The sequence below is a fragment of the Aulonocara sp. 'chitande type north' Nkhata Bay genome, linkage group LG2 (assembly GCF_057382095.1).
Source record: "Aulonocara sp. 'chitande type north' Nkhata Bay isolate Kocher_YH1m ecotype deep benthic linkage group LG2, A_spYH_male_GT1.1, whole genome shotgun sequence".
In the NCBI taxonomy this organism is placed as follows: domain Eukaryota; kingdom Metazoa; phylum Chordata; class Actinopteri; order Cichliformes; family Cichlidae; genus Aulonocara; species Aulonocara sp. 'chitande type north' Nkhata Bay.
The window spans coordinates 1,352,515-1,370,728 of NC_141345.1; the positions used below are offsets into that span (position 1 = coordinate 1,352,515).

The 18,214-nt window shown below is 40.4% G+C and overlaps 1 protein-coding gene across 1 annotated transcript in view; it reads left to right on the plus strand.

Annotated features, from left to right (window-relative positions):
• The first annotated feature begins 5,673 nt into the window (after window positions 1-5,673).
• LOC147337166 (ATP-binding cassette sub-family C member 5) overlaps window positions 5,674-18,214 on the plus strand; it is a 28,820-nt gene continuing 16,279 nt past the window's right edge. The window contains exons 1-9 of the mRNA XM_086300940.1: window positions 5,674-5,829; window positions 6,000-6,046; window positions 8,643-8,831; window positions 9,351-9,506; window positions 14,113-14,260; window positions 15,116-15,349; window positions 15,665-15,838; window positions 16,748-16,895; window positions 17,833-17,981. Coding sequence (XP_086157066.1) covers window positions 8,653-8,831; window positions 9,351-9,506; window positions 14,113-14,260; window positions 15,116-15,349; window positions 15,665-15,838; window positions 16,748-16,895; window positions 17,833-17,981 — 1,188 coding nt within the window. The 5' untranslated portion in view covers window positions 5,674-5,829; window positions 6,000-6,046; window positions 8,643-8,652. The remainder of the gene's footprint in view (window positions 5,830-5,999; window positions 6,047-8,642; window positions 8,832-9,350; window positions 9,507-14,112; window positions 14,261-15,115; window positions 15,350-15,664; window positions 15,839-16,747; window positions 16,896-17,832; window positions 17,982-18,214) is intronic.

Genomic DNA, 18,214 nt, shown 5'->3' on the forward strand with positions numbered 1-18,214 from the left:
GGAGCTTTCACTCAATGCATGACTGACCCTTTATTAAACCAGACTTATTGTCAATGTGTAAGCTCTGCTCTGAGTCACTGTCAGGGATTTTGTAGTAACTCTAAAAAATTAAAAAAAAAGTGCTGAAACAAGCAGCATGCAGGCTCAGATCTTCGCAGCTTCTGAGACATGTAGCTCAGCAGCAGCGAGCTTTTACATTTGTAGTTTTTGCCAGACATGACAAAGACATGTTTTTCTTTGCACGCTATAATCAGTATAGAGGCCTTTATTTTAATATTTTTCATCAAAAAAATAATTGTTGGGCTTTGAACTGTTGGTGACACCGTTCCTCCAGGACTGTCTTAATTCTTCATGGCATGAATTCAACAAGGTGGTGGAAACATTCCTCAGAGTTTTTTGTCCACATTGACATGATAGCATCTCACAGTTGGTGCAGATCCATGACATCAATCTCCCGTCCCACCACAACTCACAGGTGCTCCGTTGAGATGTGGTGACTGTGGAGGCTTTTTGAGGACAGAGACCTCATTGTCTTGGTTGAGAAATCAGTTTAAGATGATTTGAGCTTTGCGACATGGCGTGTTACCCGCTGGAAAGAGCCTTCAAAGGTTGTGTAAGGGGAGGTTGTGTAAGTGTCATAAGGGGATGAACTTGGCCAGAAATAATACTCAGGTAGGCTATGGTATTCAAACAATGCCCAGTTGGTACTATGGAGCCCAAAGTGTACACAGGTTCAATAAGGAAGATCTGTAGTAACTCATCTGTCTGCTTCCCAAGTGTTGGCGGCTAATCTAAGCTCCCACCTTCCTACACTGTCAAGCTGATTTTGACATCACTGGTCTAGTCCCATGATCTTCCTGCTTCCTGTGCATCTGCCATTCTCCCTTCCAGACATCTCCGTGCAACCCACCTCCTCTCCGTCTCCGCCTCTCGCTCATCAGTCAGCCTCCATCCAAGCCTCCATCTTCACCTGCAACCAGTGTCTAGACTATTCTCCACTGAATTCTGTGCATCATGTTCAGTTACTTCTAGTTATCTCTTGTTTTTGAACTATTGATACAGCACAAGATAGGATGATCCATTCATTCATATTGCTTGTGCCAATATAGCAGGAGAAATCAACACCAACAGACAACAGACCAGGCAGCGTTTTTCCAAGTTGTAGGCTCAGTTTCCTGTTCTTAGCTGACAGGAGTAGCACCTGGTATGTTGTTCTGTTGCTGTCACCCATCTGCTTCAAGGTTCAACATGTTATGTGTCCATAGATGCTCTTCTTAATACCTCGTTTGTAACGAGTAACTTGAGTTAACTTTGTCTTCCTATCAGCTTAAAGCAGTCTGGCCGTTCTCCTCTGACCTCTGGCATCAACAAGGTATTATCACCCAGCGAACTGCTGCTCACTGGATGTTTTCACTTTTTCAGAAGGTTCTCTGTAAACACTAGAGATGTTTGTGCGGTAACATCCAAGCGGATCAGCAGTTTCTGAAATACTCAGAGCAGCCTGTCTGGCACCAACAACCATGTCGCGTTCAAAGTCGCTTTTTGCATATGCATAAAGGATGGAAAATGAAAAGAATCGTCTTGAAATGAAATGAAACTGCACACTGAGGCACCAAACACAACAAACAAGAAAATTCATTTTGGGGAAAGTTATGAGTCAAACAGAGATTCATTTTCAGATGGCGCTTACAAACAGAGGCCAAGCCTCTTTCAGACTTTCATCCAAGGGCTTCTGTTAGTTCTGAGTTTTCTCTAAGATAATGATTACAGTCGTGGCGATACATATTCAGAGACGTGTTCTGCTGCTTTAAATAATCCAAGGGCCTCGACCTTGTATGTCAGCTGTAGGTTAATTTCCTTGCACGAAAGCATGCAACATTTGCAACATTTTCACTATGTTAAGAACCCCAGTTGCTAATAAATGCCAACTAATTAAAATGTGCAGAGCTACTGACAGATTTATGAATATTAATGGAATTTGACAACTCTCCTAAAAGAAAGAGACAGGCTGTGCGCCGCATTTATGTGTGGGAACATTTAAGGTATCATCAAGGAGTGATGAGTTTGTTAAAAAAAACCATGACAGCTATCGGCAATGTGCTGCATATATTTTTCTCCCCCCCCCCTTGTGAATAACCGATCGAACAAAGTCAGCATATTATCATGTGGTGAACTTTCCGGTGCAGCTACACTGCAGTTTAATGGAATGGAAGTCAGCCGTCTAACATAATTGGTACGTAAATGTGAGGTGTGTATATATATTTTTTTGTCTCTAACTCAACGGCGGAGCAGCCTGGTCCTTTTCACCATTTTGCACGTATATTCAACAATCAGAGAAGAGGCAGAGAAACCAATTTATTTCTGACAGCAGCCCCAACTGGCCATAACCAGTGGAAATGTCTAGCCTAGAGCAAAGCTCATATAGTAAAGCACTGTGTGATGATATTGTGTGAGGGCTGCGAGAAGATGAAAAATTTCAAATGAAGCAGTGAAAAAGGGCCATATGAAGCTCCAGTCTCCACTTAGTGTAAATTTCATCTGTCCATAGCTTTAGACTCAGGGATCTTTTCCACTTCAAATGTACTTGTACAAATCCACCGTGTATAGCAAGCCTTTTACAGAACATGTCCCTCATGGTCAACCAGTCCTCCTTAAATTGTAGAAAAGAAAGGACTGTGTGATTGTACTGTGCTCCGGACTTAACTACGGCGTGGTCGCTATCTTAAAAGTCTCAGGAGGTTGATAGCAAAGCCCACATTCAGAGCATTGATTGCAGAAGTTCAGCAAATTTCCCAGCTCAGTAAAGTGAGACCCTATCGATGATTTTCTTCTTTGTGTACTGCTTTTTTTCCTCTTCTTTTTCTTTCTCTGCTGCCAGCGAGATCGCACAAATGCTGCAAAATAATTATAGGTGGAGTCTTAAAACTTTTGAACTTCTCCAATAATGTTTGGATTAATCTCATGAAAATTAAAAAATCAGTCCATTCAGACGGATTTATCCACTTTAGACAAAAGGCTGTCACAAAAAGGCTTCGGTTAGTTCAGCAAATCAATGAAACCTTTCCATAAATCCTCCCAGACTGAAGGCATAATTTGTCTCTTCCAGTTTAAACCGTTTCGTTATTAGACTGAAGATGGTGAAGGGAAACTGCTTGGGAGATGACAAAGTGGCCACTGCACCTGTTGCTAGTGGTGTGCCTGAGAAATGGGTAAAAGACATCTGGTCTTTCTCAAAGTTTGAAAATTTTACATGTTTCACCCCCAGTTGGTGTATTTTTATTAGATAGATTTAAAACTCCCATATTACTTTTGGTATTACATGTTTAGCACAGGACAGATTACCCCAAACACTGGGTATATACTCCATAATGTAAAGCCAGATAAATATGTTTCAAAGATCTATGGGGAACACTGTAATGCAGCATACGTAATAATAATAATAATATGCAGTATACAGGTGCTAACTTTTGTTAACAAACCTTGGGGAAAACTTTTGGCCAGTGTCCCAGATGCACTTTGGATGGTCTCCGTTTTCATTGCTGCTCCACCTTACAAGTATTTTTAGGATTTCCTTTATTGATGCTGTGATAACAACCCAGGGACATTTGTAACAATTGGTGTTGCTTATCCTGAATGACAAGGCAAGCATCTTAAAAAGGTGCACAAAAGTCTGATGTGGAAGGAGCTGTGTCTTGATCTGTGACTATATCAGCAGCAAAGACAAAGCCCTTCTCTGCACAATGATTTCTACCCCCAATTTTTTTTTTCATTTTTTTTTTTTTTCAAAAGAAGAGCTATTAATTTGTAGATGCTACCATTTTACCCGAGGAGAGTGTAGAAAGATGGGTCCATTTTATAGCTAAGCTGCAGCTGCATTGCTGTGTTGGGTGGCTTTATTTCCCATCCTGTTGTGCTTGGCTGAGGCTTGTAAACTGCCGTTACCCGACTTCTTTGGCTCGTTACGAAGTTTCAGTGAAGCTTTTATTTGCAAAGCCAGCTGAGCTTGAGGTCTTAACATTTACATGAGGACAATTTCAAGTCACCGTAGAGTCATAGTTAGTGTAGTGAAACTCTTCCAACCAGTGAGAGTATTTTATTAGCACCAGCAGCACAGCTTTATACACCTCTAAAGGCCCTTTGTGTTCAAGTTCAAGTTCAAGTTCAACTTTATTGTCACTTCAACCATATACAGTTTAAAAATACACAGTGAGGCGAAACAACGTTCCTCCAGGAACCAAGGTGCTACAAGACAAGTTAGTGCAAAAAAAAAAAAAAATCCACTATCTTCGTTTCTTTTTGCTTATGTCCTTCAACCTTTTGATTCCCTATCCTGCCAACCATGAGCCGTGCTGTTCAGACCTAACTGACATGTTAACACTTTGAATTGTCTCAGTTTATGGGATGAAAAATGATATTTTCAGTCTTATGGGCATTTAGGAAAATATGAAAGGACATAGTCTGTGCTTGGATCGGTACCTTATGTGATTTAAAATATAGTGACCTTCAAAATTGAATAAACATGCACACATGCACGCAAATGGGATTCATTATAAATGCTCCCACAATGTATGGGAAGATATAAAGCTGAGTAGTTGTTAATCACAGGGCATTAGGGCCGGAGGTGAAGGCTGCCAGCTTTGCAAATGTATTCACCTTATTGACTAATATTCAGTGTAAAGTGAATCTCTTTGGGTTTTAAAGTAGTCAGACGAAAAAGACACGTGATTAAATGACCTTGTGCACCGAAAAACTGCAGTAGTCGTTTTTTCAGAGCTTTCAGGTCGATGTACTTCAAGAAAAATTTAGATTATAATTAAAGTCTGCAGATAAATAAATAATTTCAGTCAGATTAATGAACTAAGTGTGCAGATCAAAATCCATATGAGACATCTGACCAGAAATCTTACTTATTTAAGCCAATTCTTACCTTGAATATAGATTTATTTCTTTTTTAAATAGTGGCCATAATTTAGAAGATTATTAATATTAATAATCTTGCCACGTGCATTCAAAAAATTCTGCCCAAACTTCTAACTTTCACTATTTTAATTGCATGTAAATTTTCCATGTAATTTTGTACCATGTTATATTTAATGGAATCTGTTCAAATGAAATCTGCTCGAATGGTGTAGATTCAGTTTAAACCGAGCACGTTTTCTTTAATATATATCAACCATTAATTTTATATATCTCAATTTACTCAGAATTATTGCTTCGTGTTTATTGAGGGTGATCTATCATTTTATATCAGATATAACTAAAAAGCCCATTCCCTTCTGAAAAAGTGAGAAATACCTGATGGGGTCACTCACACATATTATTTCTTTATTATATTTATTATCTCTCTAGGACATTTCTCTAACCTGGACTTTTTAAAAAAAATGAAAGTCATTTGAAGCTCATGCGGGCGCCGAATGATCCATTAGAAAACTGTCTACATTTTGATGATTGTGCAAAGAAAGCCTTCCGATGAAGGGACGGACAGTATGTATGGTGCACTTTGAGCGGTAACGAGAACCGGGCGAGCCAAATATAACCAATCACAGCAGAGCGGCCCTCCCAATGCCTAACAACCTAGCAACCAATTAAAATGCAGCATTCTTCCGCCTGTTTAAAAATATCCTCTGTGGACCCGCCCCTCCCTGCTGTGTGCACTTCCTCGTTGTTATCCCCGTTACTAGGGTGACCGCTAAGCTCTGTCAGCGGTTGGTGGAGACCGTGTGACATAAGAGCGTTATCGGGAATTCCTCTCCCCTCGGGGCTCCGTGTGACGGCAAAAGGAGGTAGCTTCAGTTAATGCCGGGAGAAAGCAGCACGCATTTCATACACGTGAGGCGCTAAAGTTTCCCATGTTTCCTAAACGTGTATTCATCCGAGCGCAGCTCCGCAGATGAGGAAGATGTGTCTGTGCGGAGTTTAGACTTTAATGAAATGACAAAAGTTAGAGAAGAGATACCATGGTCGTTAGAATCTTCTTCTTCTCTGGTTCTTGCTTATAGGCACAACATCTGAGATCTGTACTGACCTGACCAAGGAGGACTTAAAAGTAAGTGTCACAGTGAAAACATAAATTAATCCCTCTGTTTCCACACCAGTAACAGGAACATATGATCTTCTGCGGGATCTCTATAATTAAATGCCTGTTTAGAGGGAGGCTGCGTTTTAAAAGTATTGATTTTTGATAACGTCATCAAGGAATTTAAGGGCAAAGCGTGTAAGTGTGTCTATCCTAATATCAGACATTATGTTTACCGTAACTCCAGTTATTAACTTCTCTGCCTCTAATTTCTACTTTTCTTTGTGCCTTTGCTACTTTTTAGTTGATATGTGAACTTTATGTGTTTATGTTTTGGTAAAATGAAAGCTGCAAAATGACTTCTCTCATGCATGTTTATGATTTTGTTGTCCCAGCTGAAACCTGACTAACAAGTTAAACAACTATCCAGCATATTTAGTCTGAACCTTCTTTGTTTTGCTCCAGGAGCTCTTTGAATGCAGGCTGCAAAGGTTTATATTTTAAACTAAAAGTGTGCAGCCTTTCCCCTAAAGAGAGCTTTGAAACTTCACAGCCATATGACAAACTTCACATGACTGGGGCATGGAGGACTTTTTTTTCCTGTTTTTCCTGAACTCAGAGTTAGGTTCACATCATACTTTTACATTAGGAGTTACAACATGTTGTTACTTTTTGTTATGCAACTCAGTTATGCACCTTCGGTATGCACTGTATTGAATCTCACTATCTACCACGGTCTCTGGTGAGTCTCTTGACACAGGTCAAGCTGACCTTGTCATGGAGGTTTGCCATACAAGGGATCAGTGACGGTGTGTGGACACACCGACAGCTCAGATGTCTGTTCCCGAGCTCCTGGGGCTGCTGGCAGGTTGTCTTTAAATAGATAAGCACTTTAGTTGTACACCAGAGAGGGGCTGTGACCTATGAGCAAGGTGATTCTCGAGCCTATCTGTGTCTCAGGGGACGATTCAGCAAAACACTCACCATATGTTATAAGCCATAAGGAAACTCCAGAGGTTTTGATAATGCTATAATCAAGCAAAACTGCTAACAAAATCCTCAAACATTAACATATGTTATATCCTCCTGAGATTTATATGGAAAAAAGGTATTTTGATTTTTTCCATATAAATCAAGTGTTGGGTTGGTAAAAAACACATTGCAAAAACAATTTTGTTTTTAACTAATTTTATTAAAATGTTACAACATGTGCACTACAGTGCACAAGGAGAGTTCATTGATCACGAATGTGAAACTAACAAAATTCAGTCCTTTTCTTGATTTCTAGAGAGAACTCTTCATCACTGGTATTATTCAGGTCTTGTTCATATATTTGTCCCTGTTCATCATACAGACCTTTGTTGGCCTGGGCAGATTGAGGCAACCTTGAAGGACTCTCTTTAGAAGTGGTCTGACTTTCCCCAGGAGATCCTTTTTTTTCTCATTTTCTGGCAGCTCATCGACTACTTTCAGCGAAGACCTGATCTTGTAGAAATGACCACATGTCATGGAATCAGCCATAACTGCGACTCTTATTTTGGCAGCCCAGTACATTGGCATGGTACACTGAGATTCCTAAAAAGCTATTGGTTTCTTCTGGTGTTGTGTTGAATCCTGTACCATACGCTGGTTGGTCAACAAGGACAAGTCCTGAATTAGTTTTACTGCTGGAAATACTGCTGTGGGCTCCAGTCATTAAGTGTCATTAGGGTACCATCATCTCCAATTCTGCATTCTTCCAACAAAGTCATAAACCGAAGATAATGGAAAATTATTTAGCAAAATAAAATTTAGATACTCCAATATCCGATATAGTTCACTTACAACACATTTACACCATCTTTATAAGTTAAATCAATTTACTGGAAGACATTTCTGCACGTTACCCGTACTTTTTTCACTCAAAATCAAAAATTCCTGATTCTCCTACATGCTGGTGTTGGACCAGATAGGATGACGGCAGATTCCAGCTGACCCTGTGTCGTTCTCCATTACATCCGCCACTGCATCTTGATAATGTTTGTCTGGCTCCTCCTGGGTTTTCACCCTCTCCTATTTGGCTCATATGACTCTCATCTTCTGAAAGATCTATGTCTGAATCTCCCTCAATGATTGTGTTAAGAATTCTTTCTGCCTCTGTCAAAGAGTTGTCTACTAGAAAAAAGTGAAATAAATTTAAGTACAAAGTCCTGACGAGCACCAGAGTACACATTAATAAATGAGTCATTTCCTCTGTGAAACTAAATAAGCTTAGGTCTGAAAACCCCCTCAAATTACTTACTAGATGTTTGTTTTTGAAAATTAATCATAATCTGAGTTTAAAAACATATTTTAAATGTAGATATCATGCTTACATGTGACATCATGCTTACATGTGACATCATTTTAAAGCTACTGTTGTCCTCTAAGAAACATCAGGACTCAGCAGAGTGGCATGTAGAGTGTGAGTGATGCAAGCCAAAACTAAATGTGTACTACAGTGCACAAAAATGAATTACTGTGTCTGGAGATATTATATAACAATGTTTGGGGGTTTTGTACTATTGATCAGTTACTGTGTAACAACTTGGTGTAAATAAATAGAAATATTTGTACAATGGCTTTCACAATGCTCTTTTCTCCTCAGAGGGCCCAACATGTTCCCTGGTGCACTGGAAGCAGCCGAGTGTGTAGAGGGTCTGTCACTGCCCTCTCTGCAACCGCTGCCAGAACTGGAGGAAGAGGAAGCAGAGGCTTCATTGGAGAGGGGGCCAAAGAGGCCAGGACGCTACAGGAAAAGCCTTCAGCTTTTAAAGCCCTTCAGGATAAGGCACAAGTAAACAAAATCGACTTTAATTGTATTTGATGACTCTGGTAGCGAGAGAGATGAATGAGAACATAAAGGCAGAGACGGTTTTAAGCTCCTACAGTGTGAAGATGTTGTTGTATGTTGAAGTGTGAAGATACACACAGACTCTGGAGTACACATTTGCTCTGTTTGGCCCCTCCCTAATGTGCTGACTATTCGGGTGTAGCCTGAGGCCATGATAAGGGCTTGCAACATATCTTCCAGCAGCACAGTGCCATGTCTGAGCATATACCCACTGATAACCCCCCCCCCACACACACAACTTCTTTTTCTTTTCGCTGCACTCTTAGATTTCTGTGAAGAGCGTGTAAATTACTATCCAAACACAGCCGGCATGATTCACCTTTCATTGACTCTGGCGAGTCAAAGGCGCCGATTATTTCTCAGAAAACCTATGTCTGTCTGTTCCCCCAGCATAGCGCCTCTGTGTGTGTACCTGTGCTTTTATACATCTCACCTATTTCCACGTCTTCCACTCTATTCCAGGCACCAGCATCCAGTCGATAATGCTGGCCTCTTCTCATTTATGACTCTGCACTGGCTCTCGCCGCTGGCAGTGAAAGCCTACAAGGCGTCCAGCTTGTCTATAGATGATGTGTGGGGACTGTCTTGCCACGAAGCCTCTGCAGTCAACTGCCAAAGGTGAGGTAATTGTGCCAAAGCTGAGGTTTGCCTGATGAAAGGGACCTGCGGTGTTAGGAAGAGTCTATTTATTGTTGAAACACAGTATTCCCACAATACTGGAACCTGGTGAGGCATGAAATAAAAAGGTGAGGTGGGAGTTATTTGACGGTGTTAGATTTTTACCTTTTCTTTATAACAGAGAAATTTAATATATGGGAACTGTCCCCTCTTTAAAAAAAAGGGACTTTTGAGTGAAATCACAAAGCAAAACTATAATATGCTGTTTACACAGACACTGCATGTTGTATAACATATTAATATTGAGTTTTGATGAGCCAAACTGTTTCTTCTACTTTCTTTCTTTACAGTCAACAATCTGGGAATTATTTTAAATCAGTCATCTGTGTAGCATAGCACTGCGGTAAATACAGGCTAGTATATCTAGCTGGCTGTATTTACCCAGCATCAAATGTGCTGTTCACTCCTTTATGAAACAGCATTTACTAAAATTTGCAGCGTCATTGCACAAAATTATAGCCTTATTCAAGATTTATGTCATCATTAACAAAGAGAGTGAGAATGAGGGTCACAGACAGAGTGTTGGAAACTACTGAAGAACAAACTCCTGTTAAATGGATCTGCCATTTTCTTTTTCTTCATCTTTTCTTCTTCTTTGTATTATTATTAACATCCAAGACTACATATGCAACATATATACAAAGGAAAAAAGAAACAAGAGAAACAACTTTGACCAAGCAGGAAGGTTTCGACTGGTCAGTACAATTTAGTTATAGATGTTCAAAAACAATACCAGGTCTACAGGGCGTCACAGAGCTGACCAATATTTCCCAGTGTAAAACAAATTGTTCAGATGTATAACTGAGAAATGCTTGTCCAGTTTATCAATGAACATTGTGATTTCCATTCATATATTAGATGTTGGGCTCTCCTTCCTAGTCTTTCTACCAGCCACCAGTAGTTTCATTAAGTTCTTATTATCTCTTTTATCTAGTCTAGAGGTGTATACCCAAAATATATAGACTTGCTCGTTAGAGGAATTTTTCAATTAAAGTGTCTTTTATCCCCCTTCAATAGTCTTTAATAACAAGATGATGAAAAGACACGGTAGTACTTTAGAGATAGCTGATAGTAGTTGACAGGGAGGTTAGCCCTCTTAAGCCTGAGATTTCTGAGAGGGTGAAATAAAAAATCTTGTCAAATTCTTCCAACAAAACCTAACCCGTTTATCTTTTTTTGTTATTTATGTTAACATTTATTTATGTTAACATAAATACGACTTATTAACACTTATTCATGTTATTCTGATATTGTTCCACAAGTTGTAGATGTGATATTTTTTATTTTTTGCAGACTGTGAAACTTTGCCTGTCTTTGCTTTTATGAAACGGCCTCTCTAAGATGCTCTTTGTATAACCAGTCGTGTTATTGAGCCTTCTCTTTTTAGCGCCACTTACTCTTCTAACCTTTTGTTGACCCCTCCCCGACTCTTTTGAGACGTGCTGCTGCCGTCGAATTCAAAATAAGCTAATACTTTTTTGTGAATTGGCACATTTTCTCAGTTCAAGTAGCTGATATGTTCCCTACAACCAGCTGCAAATAAAATATGGATTCATGAGATTTGCAAATGGCTGCATTATAGGTTGATACATATGCACAAAACTACAGTTTTAGTAGCCTAACCTATAGCATAGATTAACTGGATGGTCTGTAAAATGGATTTCAAAAGGCACCGGTACCACAAGGACAGTCGAGAGGGCACAGACATAAATGAACCCAAATGAAGCCTGGCAGGCAGCCTGAACAGCCCCTTTTTGGCACTAACATCGGCCCTGTCTCTCAACAAGAAATGAATAACAGAGTTACCCTTTTTTTTTTTTGGTTCGGTGTAACAACATTAATTTATACAGTTTTTTCGAGGGGAACTCTGTTGACTTCCATTTTCAGCCCTTGTAGTTGTTGCTTGGTTTCTTTATAAGTGTTGAGTAATGCCAGTGTCATCATTTTAAGTAACATGCAGTCAGCTCACTGCACATGACTGGCATCTTCATTATATGCTCTGATGCTTTAGCTGAAGGAGTGAAAATGAAGTTACTAATTTTCAAATATTCAAATTGCTAATTAACATCTAGTGAAGTTGTGGAGGAGAGTTGCTAATCCATTCTTGGTTAAAATGTGCTTCGGTCACTTGTACAAGTAGATTCTCTTTGTGCTGCAACCCTGAGCTGAGATTGTGTTATTTGTCCAGAGTATCCTGTGGAGCTTGCTGTTTGAGGATGAATTCCACTGATATGATATGTAACTGTACAAGCCTGTTTCAGTCTCGTGGGACAGGGTTGTCTTTTTAAAATAAATATCGAGAAAGCCCTTTTGTTAAACCTAGTGAGATTAATTGTGACGAAAACGGAAAATGCAAGTTCACGTTTCATTCAGTGTTATTAGTCAGGGTTTTTGGAGTGATACAGCTGTTATGCTGTCGTTTTAGTATTCATAATTATGTACCGTTTTGTGTGTTTGTGCAGCACATAGTTAAGCTATACCTTGAGACTTAACTGATGAACATCCTGTGTCTGTTTACAATACAGGAACGATGTGATGGGATAAAGGCAGGGGAGTGTTGCTAAGAAAGGCTGGGATTACAGATTACCGTGAGAATTTGTGCCTCTCTTAGACAATAATGGCATTAAGTGTGTACCTGCAATGCACAGTGTCTCCCTGTCTCATCCATTAGCTGTCACTGACAGGAGCCGGGCTGGGGCAGACCGTGAGATAAAAGGCCAAGCTACAGCTTGGGAAATGCCTCGTAAAGACGCTCTGATTCTATGAATGAACCTAAATGTTTTACATTAAGCTTATTATTTGTGCTACTCAGGGAAAGTAAAACCAGTGTTTTTTTCCATTGCTGCTGTGACTCAGCAGTAAAAAGGAGAGCGACTATTTGAGGAAGTTCACTCTTGTATCTGGTGACAACTGCGTAGGTTGCCAGTAATGCTTGTTCTGTTTAAAGATCGTGGCTCAGGGCTGAGAGTTTTTGTGCTGCTTTGTGTATGTTAAAAAGAAGCAGACACAGGAAGCAGCAAAAGAGCACAAAGCCACTGGGTGGGTGTCTGTCACAGTTTACATAGCAAGAACATTTACAGAATGGAGATGCAAAAGCACAGCACGGGAAATTGGAAAGGCGCCCTGGGAGAGTTGACACTTGTTGGTTGCTCAGTGAGGTGCGAACCTTGAATGCTGTGTGCTGTTCAAACACACTCCTGCAACATCAGCTTTGCGTGCCATCTGGCATGCTGAAACGATGGCTGTCAGGAACATTTCACTCCTGTTCGAAAGCAAATAATTCCTGCTTTACAGCCCGCACTGTTGCCCCGCTGTTCTCCTTTTCATTTATATGTAGGTACATGTACGCACATGAGATCTAATATGGTATTTCTAAATACACATGACTTTGGATTTGTGCGATCAGAAGTTTGCATGTGCTCATCGTGCATATAAATATGATGGCAGCTGTTTAGAAATGGCTCAGAGAGACCTCCCCCGCTCGTGTAAATCTACAATTTCCCTTCATAGATCTTGACTGAGTTCCTTGGACTTTCTCATTGTTTTGAATATTGGCCAGTCCTGTCACACAAATGCTATGTATGTGCACATTTTAGCCTGTATGTATACTTTTGTCCCCGTGTGGATTAAATCCATTATAAATTCATACTTGTGCAACCAGTTCTTGCTTTCTAAAGTAATGCTTTAAAATCGTTCCACCGTGGAAAAAGAACAGTTCAAACTCATTAAAATCATTAAAACTCCCAAATTATCTGTAATCTTCTGACCACAGTTGTATATTCATTTTGGACAGTAATGGGGGGGTGCTTAAAAAAATCTCTTCCAGTTTAATTTGCTATTCCTCGCTTGGTTCTTTGATTGGATTTAGGAACACTAGTCTAACTTTCTGTGAATCAAACTGTGTCTCTGCAGCATTTGGAGTGCAAATAATTGCAATTCCTTAGATTTAGCACCATTTGACTTCAAGTAGCAATTACCAGGCCGTGCAAGAGTGTAGCGGGTATAATGTTGTGTCTATCTCTGATACGTTTTTAATAAAGTCGTTAGGGCGTTAATTACTTTCTGCAGCTGCTCGACTGCTGCTTTATAGAGTCATTAGCCGTGATGCATTTGGCCAACAAGATATTTACCCACTTCAAATGGCATTATACAGCAATAAAAGTGCATTAGCACATCTTTAACATGTTTGGTGGTACCTTTCTCAGTGCGATTATGTGAAGCGTGATTGTATATTGTAGGTCACCTTTATACTATTATCACCCTAGCTATCTTCAGTTGTCTTTGGGGTTTTGTGATTGCATTGATTGCCTTCTATACTGTTTTTATCCTCTATTTTGGGAAGTGCTGATTTTATCCAATTAAAGAAAAAAATATCCAAGAAACTTTTGGGCTCTTTACCACCACATTGGATAGCACTGATGCGTGAACAAAGGGGAAGCCGTTAGAGAGTTATATATATTTAGTTTAGTGAGAATGGACTCATGTTTGGCTGAACTGTGCACTCCTATAGTTTGTCACTATTTGTGATCCTGGGTTTTGGTTCCAGGCTTGAACATTTGTGGCACGAGGAGCTCAAACGAAGCGGGCGAGAGGGGGCATCCCTGACAAGAGTCTTCTGGAGGTTCTGCCAAACCCGTACGCTGGTGGCCGTATTCTCCCTGCTTCTCACAATGGTGGCCGGCTTTGTTGGGGCTGTGAGTACAGTCTAAATCCTTCTTTGCCTTTTATATTTTTTTGCTGATTCAGCTAAAACGCCTTTCAGCATGGTCGCTGGCTTGGAGCCTCAAGTCCATGTATTTTCAGAAAATCACTTTATCCTGTTTCATGCTGGTCTGGAAATTGAAATGAAAACATACTGGGAGATTACAAAGCCTTAGATACTGAGAGTCATATTAATACCATAGATTAGCTGTTTTGTACCCAGTCACACTTTGGTCCAGATATGCGCAGGGCTTTTTATGTGGCACACTTGTAGCTTTAGATTCCCTGCCAAAACAGCTCTCAGATGATTGTCGCAGAACAAACTCAAAGTGTGAATATTTCTAAACATTCCTTATCAGAAAACTGAAAAGTAATGATGTTTGAAGTTCTAAGTCTGTGGCATGTCTGAGTGACTTTCATTGTTCCTTTTGCTCCAAGCTGTTTCTTTTGATGTCTTATGTGCATACTGTGTGATTCCTGTACCCACAACTAATAGCATTAACTGGATTTAGTTCTTAGACAATGACACATTTGTCGCACATTCTTATGTGATCTTTTCCTCTTTAGTGCATTTAATGACAAAGCAATGTTGTATGTATTCTTTCTACTGACTAATTTTACTTATCCAGGCGAGCAAAAATATTGCTTAAAAATGCATTTTGTCATATTTTATTTTGTCCACTTTTAATCAAGTTATATATGAAATATTTCCTGTGTTTCTGCTTGTTTTTATTCTGTGTCTCCTACGTTATCTCTGTCCTTGTTGTTCTCTGTTTTGCCACTGCCACTTTTTCTCTGTGCTTTCCTTCTTTCCTCACTCTTTCCTTCCTGTCACTCTATGTGGGCAGGCTATCCTGGTTAAATCTCTGCTGGAGTATTCCCAGAGCTCAGAGAGCTCTGTGTGGTATGGCCTGTCTCTGGCAGCCGGGCTCTTCCTCATGGAACTGATGCGCTCCTGGTCTCTGGGACTCATGTGGGGCGTCAATTACCGCACTGCAGCACGCCTCCGTGGGGCCACTCTTACCCTGGCCTTCCACAAGATCCTCCGCCTGCGCAGCACTAAAGACATCAGTCCGGGCGAGGTAGGTGTTGTAACCCTGGAGGGAACTCCTCTTCATATTAAAGAAATCATCCCTCGCTGCAGGGCACCACATGCAGATGATTGAGATGGATTTAATTTCTGCTCTTACACCAGTCCTGCTTAGATTTCGACAAATCCCATAGCCTGAGGGAGGGGAGGCTGTCTAAGATTAGTCATTACTCAGCTTAAGAGGAATCATTGTCCATAAGTGAATGTGGGAATAAGGATAACTGTGTTCATAAAACTGTTTTTGTAGTAATATTTGGAGGAATTTTGAAGCAGTACTTTATGTAAATCACTGTCTCTCTCTACCTAGCTGATCAACATCTGCTCCAGTGATGGCCAGCGGCTCTATGAAGCAGTGTGTGTGGGCTGCCTTCTGGCTGGAGGGCCACTTGTGGGAATACTGGGTCTATCTTACACTGCATTCTTCCTGGGCCCCACGGCTCTGATGGGGTCATCCATTTTCATCATCATTTACCCTGTCATGGTACGACTTTCACTATAACATCTAACCAGAGGCAAAGAATGGAAAACATGGTTGTCTGTCTGTCATTCTTTTTAAAGTGGACCTTTTATGCTGATTTCCGGCTCCTTATTTTTTATTCCTGGACTCTGCTAGACTTGCATGAGTCACAGTTCAAAAAACTGCTTATTTATCTTGTGCTGTGCCTCGTTGCAGCACCTCTATTCCTTCTCTGTCTGAAGCAAGCTGTTTTTCTCCTTTTCTCCCATCCTCCCTGTAAGCCAACTTTTTTTTAAAGACAGAGTGGTGTGCTTTAGATGACCGTATTAGGAATATCTGCTCTCTTTGACAAACAAATCCAGCAGCAGAAGAAATTGAAATGGAGCGTTTAGGGCAGACTGAAGCTTTTTGGCTCATGTGGATTACGTGTACATAAATTGACCTGATTTAAAATTTTGGTGATGTGTAATATGAGCGTCCATCAGTATGACAGTTCATCGATATGAGAGAAAATGACGTAATGGGTCCACTTTAAGATAATGTAATTATAGCAGTTTCAAAAAGTTTTACCAAAGATTACTCAGCAGAGAGTTTATTATTGCTGATTCATTCTTAGTTGAAGACAGAAATCGTAACGTCATTAAAGTCTTTAAGTTAATTTAGATTATTGGAGAGCCAAACAGACACTTTTTAAAAGCATCATAACTCTGTGGCTATCAGTCGCCTGTCAACTTTCTAACTGTTGTTTTCAAATTACACTCAGTCTGAGCTGTAGTCTGACAGCTAGAGACCCTGCTATTGATGGGGAAGGCGTTTATCACTCTGGTCTCCGGGACAGGCCTGCAGCACAGTTAATGTGATTATGTCTGCTTTCATTTCCTCCCCCGCCACTTATTTCTCCTGTCATCATTTCCCCCGTTCCTGTCTGGACAGATGCTTGCATCGAGGTTGACGGCATATTTCCGCAAGAAGTGTGTGGCAGTCAGCGACCAGCGCGTGAGGCTGATGAACGAGATCTTGGGCTGCATAAAGTTCATCAAGATGTATTGTTGGGAAGATGCCTTTGCAAAAAACATTCGCAGTGAGTGGCAGTCATGTGACTCAGCAATATATCCAATGCTCATTTCTTGAATGTGGTGAAGACCTGGGAACTTTGTGCAGGTCAGCATTTTTGAGAATAAAGTGCCACTTCACTTGAACATCTTTTACTCATGCAAATTAGTCACTAAATGAGCGGTTTATCACCTAAAAGTAGGCTTGTCCTCGTAGCAAACTGGCATGATAACCCTGCCCCTTAATCCATTTCCATTAACCTGCCCTGTTTAAGTGTGCCATTGTCTATAATCAAAGGCACTTTCAATCCCTGCACTTCAAGATTAATTTGCAAAGTGTTTGGGGCCCTATGATACCTTAAATGGCTGTCAAGGCTGCTCTACTTATTCATGACTAAGCGATGGCCTTTTCTCATGAGGTCCTTGCTCTAGGTCATGGATAAGCATCATTTTCCCTATTTAATCTGCTCCAAATTAGCCAGCTGGGTCTCACTTTCATTGCTGTCTTGTGATTACCTGCTATAATAACAATAATTAATTGGCGTTCATTGGTGAATGAGTCTTAAGAGTTACAATGTCATTCCAAATTTACAGTCAGCAATTGTGCCGATGACTCCTCCTTTGTAGTTTATGCAAGAACACACACATCCCAATGGGGAATAAGGACAATGAAGTGACTAAACGAGCCCGTGCAAACGGGATATACAAACATAGACGAGAGGGTCAGGATTCAGGAATTGGACTTGAAAAGTTTTCAAGGATCACCAGCTTTTGGAGCCCCTTTGAAGAGCGAGTCTCTTGTCCTCTCTTGTATCTATTTTTGTGTGCTTGCTATTTTGGTGAGTGACTCTGATTGTGGTGTGGATTGGCTGGCCAACACTTTCACTCGACCCTTACGTCACATTCGCATTCTTTGTGTCTGTCCTTGGTTATTTATCATCTCTGTCTTTCTGATCTCCTCGACAGAAGTGCGGTTAGAAGAGAGGAGCATACTAGAGAGGGCCGGGAACGTCCAAAGCATAACAGTGGGATTGTCTCCTGTCATTATGGTGCTCGCAAGCGTCTGCACTTTCTCCTTACATATGGCCTTAGGTTATGACCTAACCGCAGCTGAGGTATTTATATATAAAAATCTACCGGTGTGTGACAAGAAAATAGGAAAAACAAATCATAAAGACAATGAATGACAATTATGCTTTGTGGTATGTAGAAAAGTACTGAGCCCGGCCCAGAGGATTCTGATTTTCACATCAAAATGGCAACAAGACAAAAAAAATCTAAGGGACATATTGGGGCACGGATGGTCCACTGGCTAAATCATTAATCAATGTTGTCCAAAACTGAAGCA